Raw genomic sequence first — 19,142 nt, 5'->3', positions numbered from 1 at the left:
CCAATTTTGACAATTGACATGTCACAAAAAAGGCTTTTGAGAAACATTTTGTAACCTCAAGTCCATAGAAGGCTATTTGAAGACCTATATGTAACTTTAATACTGAGTGATGCGATTGACATGTCATTAAAAAGTCTATTTGAGGAACATTTTGGAACTTCAAATCCATAGAAGGCTATTTGAGGAACAATTTGTAACTTTTATACTGAATGAATGGGATTGACATGCCATAAAAAAAGGCTATTTGAGGACCATTTTGTAATATTCATGCTCGCATTCGAGAAAATTCGATACCAATCCCTCTGGAACCTTTGTTTAGCAAAATTGAAACTTTGGAGGCACGCGTTTAAGTAGATATGAGACTTTTGGTTGCTTGGGTTAATTTTCGACTTAACCTGGTCACTTTTTTACCCTTAATTCACTTCAAAGTAACTATATTGCCCTATTTTTTGCCTCATGGTTGCGTCTAGTCCTGTTTTTGTAATTTTTGTCATGTTAAATTTCTTTATTCGAAATGGCACACAAACAATAACTGATGAAAATAATCAAACTATAAAAATTGATATAAATAGCCAAAATGAAGAAAAAAAATTGCAAAAAGACAAAATTCAGAAACATAACAAAAATACCGGTTTTGCAAAAAAATATAAAATTGAATTAAATCTGATAGAAAGAACTTCCTTTAAATTATTAACACCTCAGGAAAAGCTGAATTTTGTAAACCTGTGTAATTTTTTTTTATTAATTTTTCTATGTACAGTTTAATAATCGAATGTTTTTTTGTCTCTATCTCTTGCAGCCTTTTCGTCATTCCTGCAGCGGGGAACGATGGCCACGCTGAACCAGATGCATCGCACCGGGCCACATATCAAGGAACGTCCCCCAAGGCAGCCGCTGGATGGGAAACCCTTCGCCAAGGGAGTGGTGCTCAAGACGCTGATTAAGAAGCCCAAGAAACCGAACTCGGCCAACCGCAAGTGCGTCCTGGTGCGGCTGAGCACCGGCAAGGAGCTGGTCGCCTATGTTCCGGGCATCGGTCACAACCTCCAGGAGCACAACATCGTGCTGGTGCGGGTTGGCCGCATGCAGGATCTGCCCGGTGTCAAGATCAAATGTGTCCGCGGGGTGTACGACTTGCCGCACGTGATCAAACAGAAGTAGAAGCTAGCGGCTAGCGAGTGACGTTTTTCCACAATAAATCCTGGAGGTACCGTTGTTAGAATAGTGTAAGTTTTTTGACGTCTTTTTTTCTTTCTTTATTTTCGACGAATTGGAATCGAAAGAAAGCCTTTTGGGTAGATTGATGTAAGTTTTTCTCGGAAAGGTCCGGTTCTTGGTTCGATGAGTTGGAAGCGAAAGATGTTCGAGGATGGAGAAAGAGTTGCCGAACATGACTCAACAGATTTATTATTTCTTCCTTCTCAAAACCTCAAGAAGAAAGCAAACAATTTGCGGGATATTTGCGTGTTACTGGAAAATTGCAAATGTTGCACCGGTCAGGCGTAGAAAACTAGCAAACAATGGCGTAAAAGCGGCAAAATTTCCTACGTTTGCTGGACCTTTGAAAGAAAGTTGCCAAATCATTGGTCCATTTGGTGTTTCATTGCTGTGGCGATAAATGTTTGCAGGATTTACATAAGAAAGGAAAATTTTGGTTCTTTCTAGACAGTCGGGATCCCAAGCATGACGATTTTATTATGTGACTATTAGCTGGAATTTTTTTTCCAGGAGGTTTAAAGTTTTAGGTTTAAATCTCAAACTTTAAAATAATGCCATTTAAAACAATTTCAATAATCTATCAAAATTCAATCTTCTAGTCATAAATTTTGTCGAATATCAAATACTCAGCGTACTAAAAACATCTATAAGGACTGTACTTGAAAAAAATGCAATCTTTAATTTTATGTAAAAAACCTACCTAATAAATGTATTGTTTATATGTGTAAAATTTGGTGACACTCTGTCGAGCGGTTTTTGATATAGCGTCCAACAATGCACCAAAATTTTAGGCGCGGACGTGAAAAATCCAGTATAGTCTCAATGAGGTAAACAAAAACAGTTGAAAATAAACTATTCGACCAATGATCATGTGATTAAATCGTTCGAGGAAATCTAAAGAATCTAACGGTGAGCTAAAATTTATAAGGAACTTGCTCTCTCAGATCACCTGAAGTCGTCAAGCAATAAAGACTTGGAACAAAATTTTACCTTCTATATGTCCCGACATTTTGCAATTTGTATAAAACTCTGAGATAGTTTAAAAAAAAATAATAAGGGCAAAAAACTAAAAAAAGGCTTAATCTGACACTGATGATATATAGATTTGAAGTGAATTAAGTTTAATTGATCGAGCTTTAGGCTTCAAAATAATAGTACGGCCGTTTTAGAAACTGTCTACAAACCCTAAGAAGACTTTCCCATACATACAGTCATTCGTGATTTGACTTATTTTAATTGTATTTAACACATCGTCATAAACGATTTCTTGTTTTAGAAAAATTTCTCCAACGAGATGACGAGAAGGTTGAAAAGTTTTCCGGACTTTTTAGTTGCCTTCTTTTGTTCAGATGCCTACCTTTTCTTCGATCGATTTCGGAAGCTGCAGCAGATCTAACGGTGGATGACATTTTGCTACCTTATGCGTGTGCCTTCGTCAAATGGTACACATTTTACGGGTCCATTTTTTTCACACGCTATCCTATAGGAACCTAATTTCGAGCTTCACACCTTTCAATCATATTTCGGAGTCCGTGGAACAGTTCTCCCAATTGTACGTTTAACTTTTATTTGAGCAACTCACATCTAACGGGTATTCTTCAGATGGGAATTCATACAAATGGATTTTTTTTTGTAGCTTTAGGAATTGTCCTACGCGTTTTTTTCTTCAAATCCGTTCGATTGCTGATGGGAATTTGAGTCCGAACGGCTTAAGCGCTGGGAAAAGGATTCAGGAACCTCATCTTTTATCAAACGAAGGCTTCTGGAGAAAAAAAACCTACAATTCGGGTGAGAACGGATTACCCAGAAGGCAAAAAACAATTGCTGGACTGGATGTGAGAAGAGGTGTGAATGTGACATTTTTCTCAACTAGATTGTTCCCATTTACAGTGCACCCTTGACTGTTGTAGTATTTAAGGCCGCTTCCATTGCACTGCTGATGTTCTTCTTTTGTTAGATAAGAAGATAAACGAAAACTCCCAAATCCAAAAACAGACTTAAACTCGTTCCTACAATGTTATGCGAAGCGCAAGAAAAGCGTGGATTCAAGGAAGCAATCGGATATTCGCTTGGTTGGAAGAGATTGGAAAAGGGATTTGTTTGTTTTCTCGCATAATCCTGCCCAGAGTTAGAACGCACAATTATGGTTTTACTCGGGCTCAAAACATGGGATGGGCAGTTGAGAAAAAAACTTGCATTTATTTCCCATCTTCATCCTCATCCCTACTCCTCCTTCTGAGAGGAAATCTTCAGTTGCTGACTCAAATTGATGGAAGCGCAAAAAAAAAGGTGTCGTCGCCAAGCTGTAATTTTTTACGAAAAATGGTATCTGCTGGTCAAGATTTCGGCAGAAACGATTATCCAATGACTTGACAAATTTCGTGCGGATTTGTGTCCCAATATTAAGATTAGCCGTGCACTTCTTAAGCTTAAAATGTTTAGCAAATTCAGCAACGAGTTGACAAATGTTTTCTGGTAGCGATAACGAATCTCACTTCAAATAAAATTATGAACCCGAGCTCTGATTTTTTTCTCTAAATTCTTATCTCGGATACTGATCCTGAACTATGAGAGTATTTATGAAATATTCTAATTTTATGATTCCGAAATTTCTTTGGAGTTGTTGAGTGTGGATCCCGAAATCTTTTCCTAACTCTGAATTTTTGTCTCTGATTCTGAAATGTAAGGACCGAAGTAAATAGGAAAAATTGAAATTTTAATTTTGATGCGAAATGATTTAAAAATGCATGAATCGTCGAGAACTGGCGATATCTCGAAAATCGAATTTTGCAAAAAATCGACTTTCTGGGACTCGGATTCCCAGAAAACGGGCAGTTTTCAGAAAAAAAGTCGATTTTTAGCCAAAAATATTTTTTTAGACTAGATCTTCCCGTTTCATCCATTTTAATTCATTTGGCATCACAAATAAAAATTTCGATTTTCTAAATTTCTTTTTGTCCCCGCTTACGTGACTTCAAAAAATTTAAGTCAATTTTTGACAAAAAATAAAATTAAGATAACACCACATTTCGACGTTTAATGCATTTTTAAGTCATTTGGCTTGAAAATTCAAATTTCGATTTGTTCGATTTCTTTTCCCCCCTTTGATAGTTTTTGAGGTTAAAAAATGTATGTTTTACTAAAATGTGTTCTCCAACCTCGAAGTTGGAAGGTCTCACGAACTACCACAAAAACATGAGGGATGAATCATCCTCCGGGATTCAAAACTCCCGAGAAAAAAAACCCAAAACAATGTTTGTTATTTTCGAAAAATGTCGCATTTCGCATTTAGCTACAACTCCGAGTCCATCCAGAGAAAGGGAGTGTCTCAAATTATGTTTACGCTAACAACCTCTATTATAAAATATGGTCCCTTTAGCTTGATAAATTATCGATTTATACTAGAAAAAACCTGCATGGTAACCCTCCCTCTTTCCAATCACCATTTTTTCGTACCCAAAAACATTCTCATATCAAATTTGGTTCCAAGGCGGAACAATCATAGAAACATATCGAAATATTTATCCATGCCAAATTTGATTCCCTTCGCTTGATTAATTCCCAATTTATGCAAAAAATATCTCAAATAAGTATAGAATCACTTCTCGTTCCCTCAGTCCTTTCCATGTCAATTTTGATTCAATTTTTTTTATTAGTTCTCGGGTTGTGCTTTCCCATGTCACATTTGATTCCATTTGCTATTAGCTCTCAAGATATGCAAACCTTCCAACCTTCCGCTTTCCCCACAGGGAGAAGAGAGTGATACCCAAAAGAAACCATTGTTGCCTTCAAATACCCTTCCACGCCATATTTGTCTCCATTTGCTTAAATAGTGTTCGAGTTATGTTAAAAATTGTGAAGGCGCCTTCCTCCCTTTTTCTAACTCCCCCACTGGAAGGCGGAAAAATTGTTCAAGATTCATAGAAACATTCATCATACCCAAATACACTTCCAAGCCAAATTTGCTCGATTTGCTCTCCTTTAATATAAAAAATTGTATGAAGGCCTCCATCCTTCATTTTCTCAAATAACCATGAAAACCATTCTCGTATTCAAAGATCCTCCCACGCCGAACTTGATTGTATTTGCTCGAGTAGTTCTTTAGTTGTGCACAAAATTGTAAGGGAGCCCTCCTCCTCTTTTCCTATCTCCTCTATGGAAGGAGGGTGGGGTGCTAAATATTCATTAATGCATTTCCCGTACCCTAATACCTTCTCATGCCAAATTTGGTTTCATTAGCTGGATTAGTTTTTGAGTTATGTAAAAAATTGTAAGTGAGCCCCCCTCACCCTTCCTTTTTCTCCACTGGAAGTACGGAGTGGTCTCAAATAATCATAGAATCACCCGAATACCATACCATGCCAAATTTGGTACCATTTGCTTGATTTGCTTGATAGGTCTCAAGTCTCAAGTCTCAGGTCTCAGCTCTCAGCTCTAAGGTCTCATGCCTTAGGTCTCATGTCTTAGGTCTCAATGTCATTATCATGTCATTGTCTTGTCATTGCCATGTCAATGTCATTCATGTCAGGTCTTCCCTGTTCAAACTTCAAGTTTTTTTTGTACATGGTTTTTCGCAATTAGCACGGTTTTTTACGCGGTTTTGGGGAATTAATGCGGTTTTTTACGCTGTTTTCGGGAATTAACACGGTTTTTTTAATGCGGATTTTTTCTTGAATTTGATGCTCTTAGAAGCAGATCCTAAATGCAATAAATTTAATAATGAAACTTTGATCTACAAAATTGAACCCGACACTTTCTGTGACTCAAAAATTCTAATTTATAAAATTTGGTAGAGCCAGATTTTGGATATGTAGAATGTTTGAATGTTTCATTTGTATACTGGTGCATAAACGCACAGCCGAGTGGGCGATGGACCCAAATCTTTCCGTCCGAGCCGATGAGGTTCACTTTGGTCTCATCCGGCCACAGAACATTTCTCCATAGTTTCTCCTTTTCCGGACCGACCCAATCGAAGTGGTCCATCGCATACTTCAGCCGCGCCTTCAAGTGCTTCGGCATCAGCATCGGCACTTTCCGGAGACTTTTTCCTCATAGTCCCATTCTCCGCCAACCGTCGCTGAACCGTCCGGGAACTCACAGATAAGTTCAGCTCGTCTCTGATCTGCTTGGACGCTTTGAAAGGGTCCTTTTGCGAGGCCCGCTTGATTGCCGAATCGTCCTTCGGCGTCGTTTTGGGGGGGGGTGGGGGCGGGGTTGTTTGGGCGGCCGCGTTGAAAACGAAAGTTTTCGACCTTCCTAAGTAGTCGGCAATCTCGCGTTGGCTTTTGTCAGCCTTGTACAGATTCCGGATGATCGTTCGCTGGACCTCCGTGCAGTGCTGTGCCCGACCCATCGCTTTTTCGCTGAAAACAGAGTAGGAGAAAGAAAATCTTTGTTTTTTGTTTGTTTTCATGACTTACATGATTAATCTTATGGGAAATACTTACCAGGACACGAAAATGGACAAACAATGCCGAAAACAACACCTTTTCTTCAAATCTAGAGCGCTGAAAATGCCGGAACAACCGAACAGATGAGCTGGTCTTATTTTATGACGCGACTTTTTTCACCCTCTGACAGCTTTCCGGTCGAGTAGAACAAACGGGTTGCTTTGATTGAAACAAACGTGCAGTATACAAAGTTGGCATACTACAATAAGTGCTTGCTGCTAGATGTCGCATATTATTATATTTGAATTGGCAGTTTAAAGGTGATTTGAATATTTTGCATTAGAGCGGTCCTATTCTATTGTCCGACACTATAAGTAAAAAATGGAAACAATAAAATACATCCGAAGTGTTCAGCTTGAAGGTAAAAGAGTGGCGCTTAGAAAAAGAAAGGATTTTTTTGGGAAAGTGTGCTTGCAATGCAAATGTGGTTTCTAATTCATGTATGCTGAAGAATTGTCGAGGAATTATTCTGAAGAAAATACGGGCACACGATAAAAATGTTTGGAAACAAATAATAACATAAATTTATTTATTGATAATTTCATTTTCCATACTTGCGAAATATGATTTCACTTTGCCATTGCCTGCGATGAACTTTATTATCGATGATTGTTAAAACTTTAAGGGTAAATTAAAAAAAAACCTTTCGAGCTCAAACAGACCTCGGAAGGTTTTATCTCCTACTAATATTTTCCGTTTCTCTGTTTTATTTACAAGAGCGAGTAAAGGCGCTTTATCCTTGGTCGATGACCAGATATGATTGTACACTGAAATCCAAAACAGAAAAAATAAGTTACGAATTCTTCAAAATGTTGCTTTTCTAAGGTTTTGTGATTTCTATGTATTAAATAAATCATTTCCAGCCCCTCTGGAATGGTCCTGGTGCTTGGCGAAGTTTACTTAAATTACTCATGGTTTCTTCATCAAGGAGCAATTTTCTTAGCATGCTTCCAGCGATACTGTCCATTTGAAACGTATGGTACTGGTGGTCCACGTTTGCCACTTCATGTTTTTGATCATTTTAATGTTTTTATGTTAAAATAATCAAAAACATGATTAAAGACAAGAAGAATAATTACACACTTGTATTATTCTTTGTGACTCAGACATAAGTTCTGGCTGTGGAAGTACGATTAGTGATTAGTGATTAGTGACGGATTTGATGAATTAAATAAAAAATATCCTAAATTGTGATTTTTTATTAATGATTAAACCGCTAATAGGTCTTGACACGATGATACAGACAACATGTTTTGTTCAGCAAAGTTTAAATGCACCAAAATCCGCATCTTTTGATGGCATTGCCTTGGTGTCAAATCATTTTACGTTAGGTACACATTTTGGTCAGTTGAATACACAATTTTCAATCCAACAAAATTAAAAAAAATATATAGTAAATAAATTTTGTGAAAATTTTGGACCCAGAATTTATTTAAAATCAAATCTTTTGGAAGTGAACTTTTTTCAAATATCGCGTTTGCGGACATGATTTTTTTAGTTGGTTTTATAAAAAAGTTTGTACTCCACATCCTAATCTACCATTTGGAGAGTGAGCCCCCAGATTTGCAGACATTATGCAATTTTGGGACACCCTAATACATAGGTAAACTTATCGGGTCATGTTATAACCTTTTTTAGAACTAGCAATTTTCTTCATCTTTAAATAAAAGTCAACAGACATTTGCCTCAACAATATTGCCAATTAATCCACATGCCTCGCTTAGAAAAACGAGCTTATATTTATTCAATTTAGCCCAAGCTGAGCTGAGCCACCCAAATCAGCGGCACGTGGTCACACAATCGCGTTCCGAAGCAATTAGTATCGTTTCATCCATCTTCGGCGATCGATTGAGACCTTCGGGGAAAACACAATCCCAAAATAGAAAAATGGAATGGTGGAAACCCACAATTCGATCTTTTATAAACATACACACCACAACTGGTGGACGGATGAAAAATAGTCAGCACACGAGCCAAACCAATCGAACCCTTTTCAAGATGGAATCGTTCTGTGCCCTAGTCTAAACTATAGCGAAGGGGTGAGTTTTATTTTTTTTCATCTCCTCGAAATGAAACTCTGATGACGATTGATGAAACGATACGAGTATGATGTAGCAGGAAGGTTTTTGGAAGCATTGGTCCTAACCTAACGTTGCAACTTTCTAGGAAGAATAAGAATCCAGAAGAGATTTGTCTGGATGCTGCTGCTATCTAAATAATCAACTTCTTTACAAGCTGACAACAACAATGGCCGGCATGAATGAACCTACTAATGGTTTGCTTCCCCGGAGGGATTCTGCGCAGATGGTGCCTTCTGGTTAAAGGATGACGACGACGATGACTCCGAACGGCCCGTCCTTCCGTCCAGGACCAGGCACAGACAGGGCAAGCAAAACGGCTTGTAAAAATAAATAGAAGAATCAACTCTTCCGGATCGCTACATCAGACAGCAGAACTCGTCATTGCATTGCATTGGTTTGGCTTGTGCTCAAGGAAGTCAGTCCGACATCTCGAGTGGGATGGAAAATTAGTCGAAAAATAAACAAACGATGCAACTTCGTTCAACCCTATTCCGGTAAAATAATACAGCCTCGGCTCATGCTCGCTGAGTTGAGCCGTCTTCCGAAGTACACTTCTGCGAAATTCTCGAGCAAAATTCGGCCCGTACAAACAAACAAACTTTTGTGTGGAAGAAAGGGTCATCGAGAGTCCAGGAAAATCCAGACACGAGAAAAAAAAACCTAACATGAACAGAAAATGCAAATGGTTCATCCTTTTTCGCCCTACTGCATCAGTCGGAACTCGGAGTACCTACACGTAAGAATCGGGGGAAGTGATGAATGAAATGTTCTGCAAAAAGTCATTAGCGAGTCGGATGAAAAAAAAACCTACGTTTCCGTTAGCAATTTGTCAAAATACAATCAATTGTTTCCAACAGTCGTTAGAGTACTGGATCCTTTGGCGTTTCTAGAAAATGTTATACTGCAAAGTTTGATCGAAACGAGAAAAAGACGTTTCAAATTCCAGAACATCAAATAAAATCCCTTTTTAAAAACTTGGCAATTATTTGCTAATGAAAATTAAAAAAAAGCAATATATCCACTATCCACATGTTTTCCGTTGCTTTTGAAGAAATTCTAAGTGTTTACAGTATTTCCACAGATTTGCTAGTTTCGCCCTTTTTCGTTTTCGACGCTAGTGTTACGCCTGGAAGTTTCGCCCAATTGATCGGCCGTTTTTGTTTTGGTTTTGAAGTTACGCCCTTTTGCCCTTCGCGGAAAGACTAATTGAGCCGTTTTGTCACATACGGTCTACTTAGTTACGCCTATTGGCCCTACACGAAAAGAAAAAACTAACCCCATTTTGGATTGGCGTAATTTCACGTTCCAACGAAAATAGATCAACAGCAAGGAATATTTAAAGAAGGTAGTGCCAAGGCAGCCCTTCTCTAAATAGTATTGGTACAGACTGCGACATCACGAACCCGAAAAATCTTTTTATTTACAAGAAAACTTGCCTTTTTCGTTTACAAGAAAATTTGCCTTTCGAAAACTTGCCGTTTACCAGAAAACTTGCCTTTTTCGTTGATAACTCGAAGAATCTGCTGGAAATTTTCCACTGTGAAAGCATGTTGTTCTAGAAGGATTTTTTTTTCAGATAGGTACTAAAAAAAGTTGGATTTACGAGTAATTTTTCTATAAAATAGACTATCAAAGTTCGAGAAAATAGTGGACTTTCCCAATTCAATTTTGCAAAACTTTAGGATTAGTTCAAAATATTCCATAAAAATGTTCAAGTCAGTTCAGTTTAAGCTCCTTATTACAAAAACTAATTAAAAAATAATTTTTACTAAAAAAACACAGTCTTGTAGCAGGTATTGGTATTTTAGTAAAGTGAGTTAACAATCATTTATCGATGTTAATTGTTCTACTTGAGAATTGTATAAACTGGTTTGATAAAAGTCATGCCAATCAGTTGGACCTTGAATAATTACCAGCTAAATCTTTTTAAAGCTGTTTTTTTTTTAATTTTTGCACGTTTTAGCTTCAAGTTGACATTGCATTTTAAAAAAAATGAGAAAAAATACATAATGCAATCTTTAAAGGACAAACAAACTTTATAACATAATCAAATAGCTAACACAATCTAAATGAAATTGGAATTCATGTTCGTTCAACAACGTATTTTTCCTTGACATTTTGGCTATTCTCGTATAAATTTAGGATACAATCGTTTTTGTGATGTCACAGAAAAATATAATTTGGCTCTCGGTACTACCTTATTTAAATATTCCTCGCATCACAGGAATTTTCGCCCAATCAATTTTTACCAATTATTTGAAAGTTTTAAATGATTTTAAGATGAAACCGAGTTAATAAAGTAAAGTGCAACCGCGTTCATCCAGAAAAACTGGTTAATCGAGTTGTTTACATGTTACGCTAGGAAAAATTTAAAAAAATGTTAAAATTTAAAAAATGAAAAAAGTATATAAAAATAATAAGAATCCCAAAAATTAAAAAAAGCAAATTGAGAAAATGATAAAAACAATAAAAATAACAACAATCGCAAAAATAACAAAAACCATCAAAATTACAGAAATGACTGAATCCACAAAAAAAAAAACTAAAAAAGTACGAAAATGGCAATATAAGAAAAATGAAAAAAATATAAAAACGATATAACCAATAAAAGTGAAACAAATTAAAGAACCAAAAAAAAAAAAATGATAAAAATGACAACAGTGACAAAAATAACAAAAAAAAAACAAAAATGACAAAATCGAAAAATACAAAAAAAGGAGAACAAAATCATAAATTTTTTAAGCATTTATGATTTTTATACAAAAGATAGAAATGACAAAAATGTCAAAAATCATAAAAATGATAAAAATGAAATAATGGATAAAAATATCAAAGTCCACCAAAAAATAAAATTAGGATAAAAATGGCAAACGGTAAAAATGACAAAAATTATAGAATCAATACAAACGTTAAAATGACAAAAAAAGACTTAATTGATGAAAATAACAACAATGGCAAAAATGACCAAAAAAGCAAAATAACAAATAATGTCAAAAATGATCAAAACGATAACAAACGATTGAAATTATGATAAATGCCAAAAAATAACGAAAATTACAAAAATGACTTAAATGGCAAAAAATACAAAATCAGCTAAAATTTACAAAATGACAAAATTTTCAGATGTGACAACAATAAAAATTGATGAATAAGAAAATTTAAAAAAGAAACGGAAAAATATTGAAAAATACAAGTTATGCAAAAATGAAATCCCAGGAATTATTTAATAAAAATCGAGGAGAAACATAATTTTTTAATAGAAATTTCACTGCAAATTTTTGAATCGTATTCTAGGCTTCTAAAAATCCTTCATGGTTATTTTTGTAAAATTTCCCCAAAAAAAACTTCGCTAAAGTAAAAAAATCCACTTACCTCATTCGAGTTTTTTATTTCTTTTTGTAAGCAAAGTGATTAAATTCGGACGATATCTAAGCTTTTTTCTATTAAATTCGGGCTAACGAACCGTTGCAGAAATACGTTATCCATTAAATATACGGGCGAGTCCGGGTAAAACCAGGCCATTTGGCAAGCTTAGTCTAAAATATTTTTGATCTTTGAATTAGAATTTCTGATTCCTCTTAATCCACAACAATTTTATGAATTGTAGCTGAAAAAATAACGAAAAACGAAATATTTCTGAATACTTATCCCAGCCTGAATCTGTAATCCCCACTTGAACGCATATGGGCATAAGTTGACATATTTTTTCATCAGGAAAAAAGGGCAGTCATATAATCAAAGAAAAGCTGTGCTAAATTCCTGCAAAACCATAACACCCGCCTCTAGGCTTCATTTGGAAACGCCTTGCTTCCGAATAGGCAAACAAAATCATCTGACCTCATTCAGTCGGTGACAGTTGTAAGGGCGTAACAAATCGGCACCCTTTAATGGGACCGAGCTAAAAAAAGGGTTCATGAATAGAAAGGTGCTTGATTGAACTGTCCTACCAATAGAGAATTTACCGGTGTGATTTGTAGAGAAAGTTTGGTTCAAAATGTGTGTTGATTTTTGGGCAGAAGTTAACTGTTTCTTTGAGGTTGAGGGTTTGTCGCTTTCGTCGCGTTGAAGTCACTCTTGCGCTTGCCTATGAATTGAGAAAAACAAGTCTTTCAATGTCGCTGCAATCGATTTCGAAAAAACAAACAATAAGTCCAATTGGATGAAATAAACATCGAAGGTTACAACTTATCTCAATTTGGTATGTGCTGAAATCGGATTGAAAAATAAATCCATTAATGTCTGAATTTTCCAATTTTTATGAATGAATAATGAGCTCCCAGCCTAATCTCTTTGCAGCAAGTGAACATATGTTATCAATCTTGAACCATCTTTGGGAAACGGAAGCGGACGAATTCCTTTGTAGATAATCTTCCTCAACAATTATGAAATTATGGAATAATCCTTTTTCACGCTTCACCATATGGCCCGGGATGGTGGAAGAAACCTTAAAAAACAAGAGCACCAAGTTTTGGACAATCCTTCTTCATCCTCTCTGTCAGCCACTGTCTGTCGGTGAATCACTCAACCATTTTTTCCGGAGCAAATCACTGGCCCGTAAAAGTGCGACCGCTGCTGACACAATGCAGAATCCGGTATACAGAAGATTCCCCGGATTTCGAAATCCGATTAGTACGGGGACTCGCGCGAGGCCCTTTGCCATGAATGAGTGGCTGTTCCTGTTCTCTTCTTCAACCTGATGCCACTATTATGAACACTTCGGATACGAATTTTTTTCCGGTTCAATAAAATTTTGAGTGCCACAAAGCCAAGATGTAGGCTTCTTAAAGGCCCATGAATGAATGGGCTCCTGGCTTCCATAAAAGAAGTGAAGGACTTCATCTTGAGAAGAGGAAGAGAGGATTATGGTGGGCGTTAATTGTTGGTAATTTCCTTGTTCCTCCACATAAGAGTGGTTCTTCTTACGATGGTCTTCATAAATTTTGTCATCAATGGAAATGGGAAATGTTACAAATTTTAACAATGGAACTAGATCCTGTTCTGTGGCTTCAGGTAAATTTCTTTTTTAAACATTCGAAATATTGGGAAAAAAATTGAAAAAAACCTTTCGCAAATCAATTACGATATAAAAATTCTGAAAGCAAAGTTAGATTACATATTTAAAAAAAAATGTCTCCACAAGCAAATAAGAGAGTCTTGTTCGTTAGAACTGTAAGATTTTTTTTTTTTTTTTGTCAGGAATTTAACACTAGGTGGCATTCTTCCCTACGAGAACTGTAAGAGCTGCACACAACGAAAAAAATCTGTAAAATTACATCACATATGATGTAAATAAAAAGAAGCATCATATAAGACGGAATTTTCAGTGTGTGTTGAATTTTACACGCCTGTAAAATTTTAGAGACGTGTAATTTAAAAGTCATGTAATTTTGAAAACCACTGAATTTAGGAAAAAAAATCCTATTGGATTTTTTTGGTTTATTTTACAGTTACTTTTAGGAACGCCAAAGCCAATTTAATAGCGGATTTTCATCTCTAAAATAAAATCAATTTGGTTTTAATAAAAATCATTTATTTGTTAAAAATCCGATTCTATGAACACTACAATTATCTGTGTAGGCATTAGAATCTATAAAACATGGGAAATCTAAATAATTTTTATCCGAAAATGTTTGCATAGTTCGTCAGCAACTCTTCCGGATTACCAGCTTCGAAGGACAATTATGTACAGGATGACGCTCCCAGAGTTGCATCCTGTGAGTCCGCTGCCGTAGCGCCGCAAAGAATTCGATGAATCAACAGTATCCACTAACTAACAAACGTGAAAACTTCTTCAAAGCAACTTTCGACTAATTGCTTTGATGCACGACTTGACGCAACACTTTGTTTACTTTTGTTTGTGCCAGTTTTGACAGGCTGTATTTTTACATGATATATTGCGTTCAGTGTAAAGTAATTTCCATTTAATTAAAATTCAATGTCCATATAATATTCCACGTCTTGTAATTTTAAGAAAATGGGCATTCAGTGCTGTTGAGAATTTTGTGTGACCAAATAAATTTGTAAAATTACATCACATATGATGTATCGAAAAAGAAGCATCATATATGATGGAATTTCCAGTGCGAGTTGAATATTACACGATTGTAAACTTCAACAGACGTGTAAAATTTGAAGACATGTAAAATATTAAAGACGAGTAATATTCAATTCGAACTGAAAATTCCGTCATATGTGATGCTTCTTTTTATTTACATCATATGTGATGTAAATTTACATCAAATAATCGCGTTCCGTGTCAAGTAATATTTTTGTCATACGAATTCAGTGCTGTTAAGGATTCTACTTTATTTGAATCTGTAAATTTACATTAATAAATCGCGTTCTACGTCATGTAATATTAAAGGTTTTCAATTTCAGTGTTGTTAAGGATTCAGATTTTTTTTGTGTGTGTACACTGTGGTTGATAAAACCATGTTTATTCATGAAACTCGTGTAGAAAGACTTCAATAACGTCCAATACCACCGTAGAGAAAGCCGGAGTGAAATTTAACAACTGACAATCTTAATTACAAAAATTTAAAAAAAAATCAGTGTTGACTGATATCTTTAAGGCTATTTGTATTAAATTTTCAATTTTGAATGTCTTTCTACATTTGTGCATTTTCTTTATAAATCAAGTTGGAAATCATTTGCTAAAAACATATTCTAAATTTATTTTTAATTTGGAATAAATCTCAATAAATTTAAGCTTCATTTTTTGAAAGAAATATTTCTTTTTTAATCTTGGTGTCTCCCATCGGCTGGCGCTTAATTTTTTCGGTCACGATATCGATCAGTTTTTTCCTCTAACACTTCGTCTAACCTGTATTGAAGGTGGCTGCAACCTTCTTATCCAATTCTCACTACATTTTTGCCCACTAATTCTTTTGTGAGAGAATTGCTCTCATTTTCTGAACTCAACCGAACTAAAACACGTTTTTACTGGAATTACAGTAAGCGAAACAAGACAAAAACACTGCAGAATCATCATGGAATTCAATCGAAAATAAAATCGGTTAGTTAAGATCGTGAGCTGCGAAGTATACAAATGAGAGTTCTCTTTTTAAGCTTTTCAAAACAGCAAAAATCAAAGTTTTTTGTCACGAAAATTGGCTTTTTTTCTCCAAAGGAGCAAAGTACTGGTAAAACGAATCTCACGCGTTCTTATTCCCGTCCGCCAAAAAATTTACAAAACTATTAAATTCAGTAAGTAAAACAGTTGGAAATTAACTAGAAATGACTTTAAGTAAAAGCAGGTAGGAAGTGCAGAAATGTCCACCGGAAGTTTCGAAAATTTAGAGGCGAATAAAATGAATTACAAACCGATAGCTGCAGAAACAGAGTGTTTGTTTCCACATTGAATTTAAATTCCACACCCGTGTGGAAGTCTAAGGCCAGTGAATACGATGCGATGCGATGCGGTGAATGCGATTCAACGCGGTGAACCACATTTGATGAAAATGTATTTGAATCGCTGAAACCTGACATACTCAACGCGGCGAAGGAGATGTCAATTTGTTCCACCGTTCGAGTTCGCATAGGCTGCGTCCGTAAATTCTCTCTATGTCATCGGCAAGCCTTTAATAAGTAGTACCAAGTAAACCATTTGAAATTTACTCTTCGTGGTCAAAATGAGAAAATGTCAAAAATGAAATGAAACGATTGCAGGAAATATCATGTATTTCTTCAACAAACCTTTTAAGTTTTCTGTTTCCACTAAGTTCGAAAAAATTTTCTAAATGAATTTTTAACGAGAACTTATCTGAATTTTCTGGTGTATAATAAGTTACATCCATTAATAGAAATTTAGCACTTCAATTTTTGTCAATGCAAATAGTTTCCCTTCCATTACTTTTTCTTTTGCGATTACAGTTATTTACACGATAAACACAAGACACTTTGAACAAACAGCGACCAATATGTGAAATCAAATTCACAATTCACGACTGATTTAATCACAGTTAAATGTCCGTCCTACAACTTAATATCAAAATAATTTAGGTTAAATCATCATCAAACTATGTGCTTTTAAATGAGATTTTTCAATATTATTCATTTATAGCGATAAATTAACAAATTTCCGGGGACGACGAAAAACGCGTGCGCTGCCATCAAGGCATCGCCTACTTCCTGAGATCATTTCTTGTATAAAATTGCAAGAAACATTATATTCATTTCACCATTATATACAAGTCGATCTTTTACTAAAAAGGCTAAGGTGATAATTTTGGTATACACTGCCGGCTAAAAGTTTGGGATCACCCTCTCAAAAATATGAAAATTTTGATCGGAATCACCCCTCAGTATGGGGAAACGGCCAAAAGTTTGGGATCAGTCTTCTAAAACATGTATTTTTATTTCACGCGTATCTCTGTTATCAAATAACGTATTGTCTATCTGTTGATCTGGTAAGCTGATTTGGAAGCTGAAATGTAAGTTGAACTTGTTTTATAGATTTTGAGTTGATATATTTTAGAAGACTAACTTCATTAAACCTTAAGCTAAGATTTCATCTTTTTTCGATCATTTTCACCAAAACTCCAAACAAAGTGTCCCAATTCTAAATGATCTAAGCTTTAAGTGCTTCGGCTAAAGGAGAGTCTCCTCTATAATTTAGCAAATTTTCATTGGTGTTGAATTTATTTTCTTGAAAGTCTTAAAAAAGACACCAGTGCATAGAAAATTCCAGGATTGCTGATTTTCGAATAACATTCCAGTGATGTGCTACAACAACACTTTCCTTCCTTCAGTGTTATTTCCCCAACATTCCTTAATCAGTATCTACTTTCTTTAAATAAACATTGAGGATTTGTGATAAATATTATGTTAATTTATCTACTAAACTAACATCGTACGCAAAATCCTACATGAATGGATTGGATTACAATTTGAAATGTAAATGTCCTTCTAATATTCGGTAGAATGGTCGTTCCTACCTGTTCCGCAAACTGTCCTTGCTATGAAGGCCTAAGTATGTAAATGCTTCCGTATATCTGCCGAGTAAATCTAAATCTCATAAATGCAAATTTTTGACCACTTTTGTCCTTTTTTGTGAACCGGTTGCTCGCTTGCGTCGTCGATCCCGCTCGACGATGGTCACATAATCAGATTACGTCCCGAAAATGCAGATGGGACAATCCGATCGGAGATTTTTTCTCCTTCATCGCTGGGCTGTCTTAAATGTGCAACCTAGAATTTCTAAGCGGTTGGTCTCTTTTGCGGCAGGATTTTAGAACTGACCTCCGATGTTCTGTTCTTTATGAATTCATTCCAATGAAAGTCAATCGAGCGTAACTGGTGAGCTGACGGCCACTTCCGTGGGAAATATCTTTATTTTTGGTGACTAATAATCGATGCGGGAAGACTCGGCAAATACCGGTAGTCAGCCAAACAAGAATAGCTACATTGTTGGGCCAGAACTCATCAATCATACACATAACTGATTGTTGCTACCAGCTTCCGGTTGCTCCATAATTGACCGTGAAAGTCGTCGTTGTTGGTAAATCAGTTAAAGAACGGCTTCAAAAAGGTTACAAGTATTGAATCGATTGAATCATCCCGAAAACTTCGAAACCTCATTCATGTGGGTGGGATTCTCAAAGAAAGCAAAAAAAATGTTAAGGCAACCGAACGGTTTCCGAAAACTTGTACAGGTGACCGTCATCTGCTGTTTGGTCGGTGGCTTTTCGTCCACCTCACTTGAGGGTTTTGAAGTAACAACAACGGCACCACCACCAGACGGTAAATATTTGTGGAACCTTTTTGTCGCAGAGTACCGACCGGCTCTTCCGGTAATTTTCGGAACCGAACGAAGTTGAATATTTGCGCTCCAAACTTGTAGATTCCGTACTGGTTGAGCTGTTTTGGATTGTGGTTTTGCTAGTCGGTGAACGGGTTCTGTAATTTATGTTGAACCAATTTCATGCAATTTTCGGGCAGGTTTCCAGTAATGATGTTGCATTTACGTAACACAAAAATGGTTTTGTGTAATGTCAATTGCCATTACATAAAACCATTGGCAAATTCATGGAACTCACAATTTATAAACGGTATTCTGCATTTATTTGTTAGTGTTATGGGAAGCATCCCATCTACTATTAAAGTAGGATGGTCGATTAAATGTTATAATTAATCACATATTCTTGATTTATTACTCGATGAAAATAACCCTGGGTGTTTTCTGGCAATTTATTTTTTCATGTTTTCATTATATTGAATGGGGACCCTCCTTCTTTGATGAGAGGGGCTTTTGTGTATGTATGTATGTATGTAGGTAATCCACCATGGATGCACGGATTCACCGCAGTTTCGCCAACGTATGCGCTAAATCGCATTCTTTAGATAATGAATTCGACAAAGCTTGTACTATAAACTATAAATTATCCTAACATGC

The 19,142-nt window shown here is 35.9% G+C and overlaps 1 protein-coding gene across 1 annotated transcript in view; it reads left to right on the top strand.

Annotated features, from left to right (window-relative positions):
* The window catches only part of LOC129757602 (E3 ubiquitin-protein ligase NRDP1-like), a 62,730-nt gene extending 61,500 nt beyond the window's left edge, over positions 1–1,230 (top strand). The window contains exon 3 of the mRNA XM_055754878.1: positions 800–1,230. Coding sequence (XP_055610853.1) covers positions 800–1,161 — 362 coding nt within the window. The 3' untranslated portion in view covers positions 1,162–1,230. The remainder of the gene's footprint in view (positions 1–799) is intronic.
* The last annotated feature ends 17,912 nt before the right edge of the window (positions 1,231–19,142 follow it).

Source organism: Uranotaenia lowii, chromosome 3 (assembly GCF_029784155.1).
Source record: "Uranotaenia lowii strain MFRU-FL chromosome 3, ASM2978415v1, whole genome shotgun sequence".
NCBI classification, from domain to species: Eukaryota; Metazoa; Arthropoda; class Insecta; order Diptera; family Culicidae; genus Uranotaenia; species Uranotaenia lowii.
This window is presented reverse-complemented; position numbering and strand designations above follow the sequence as displayed.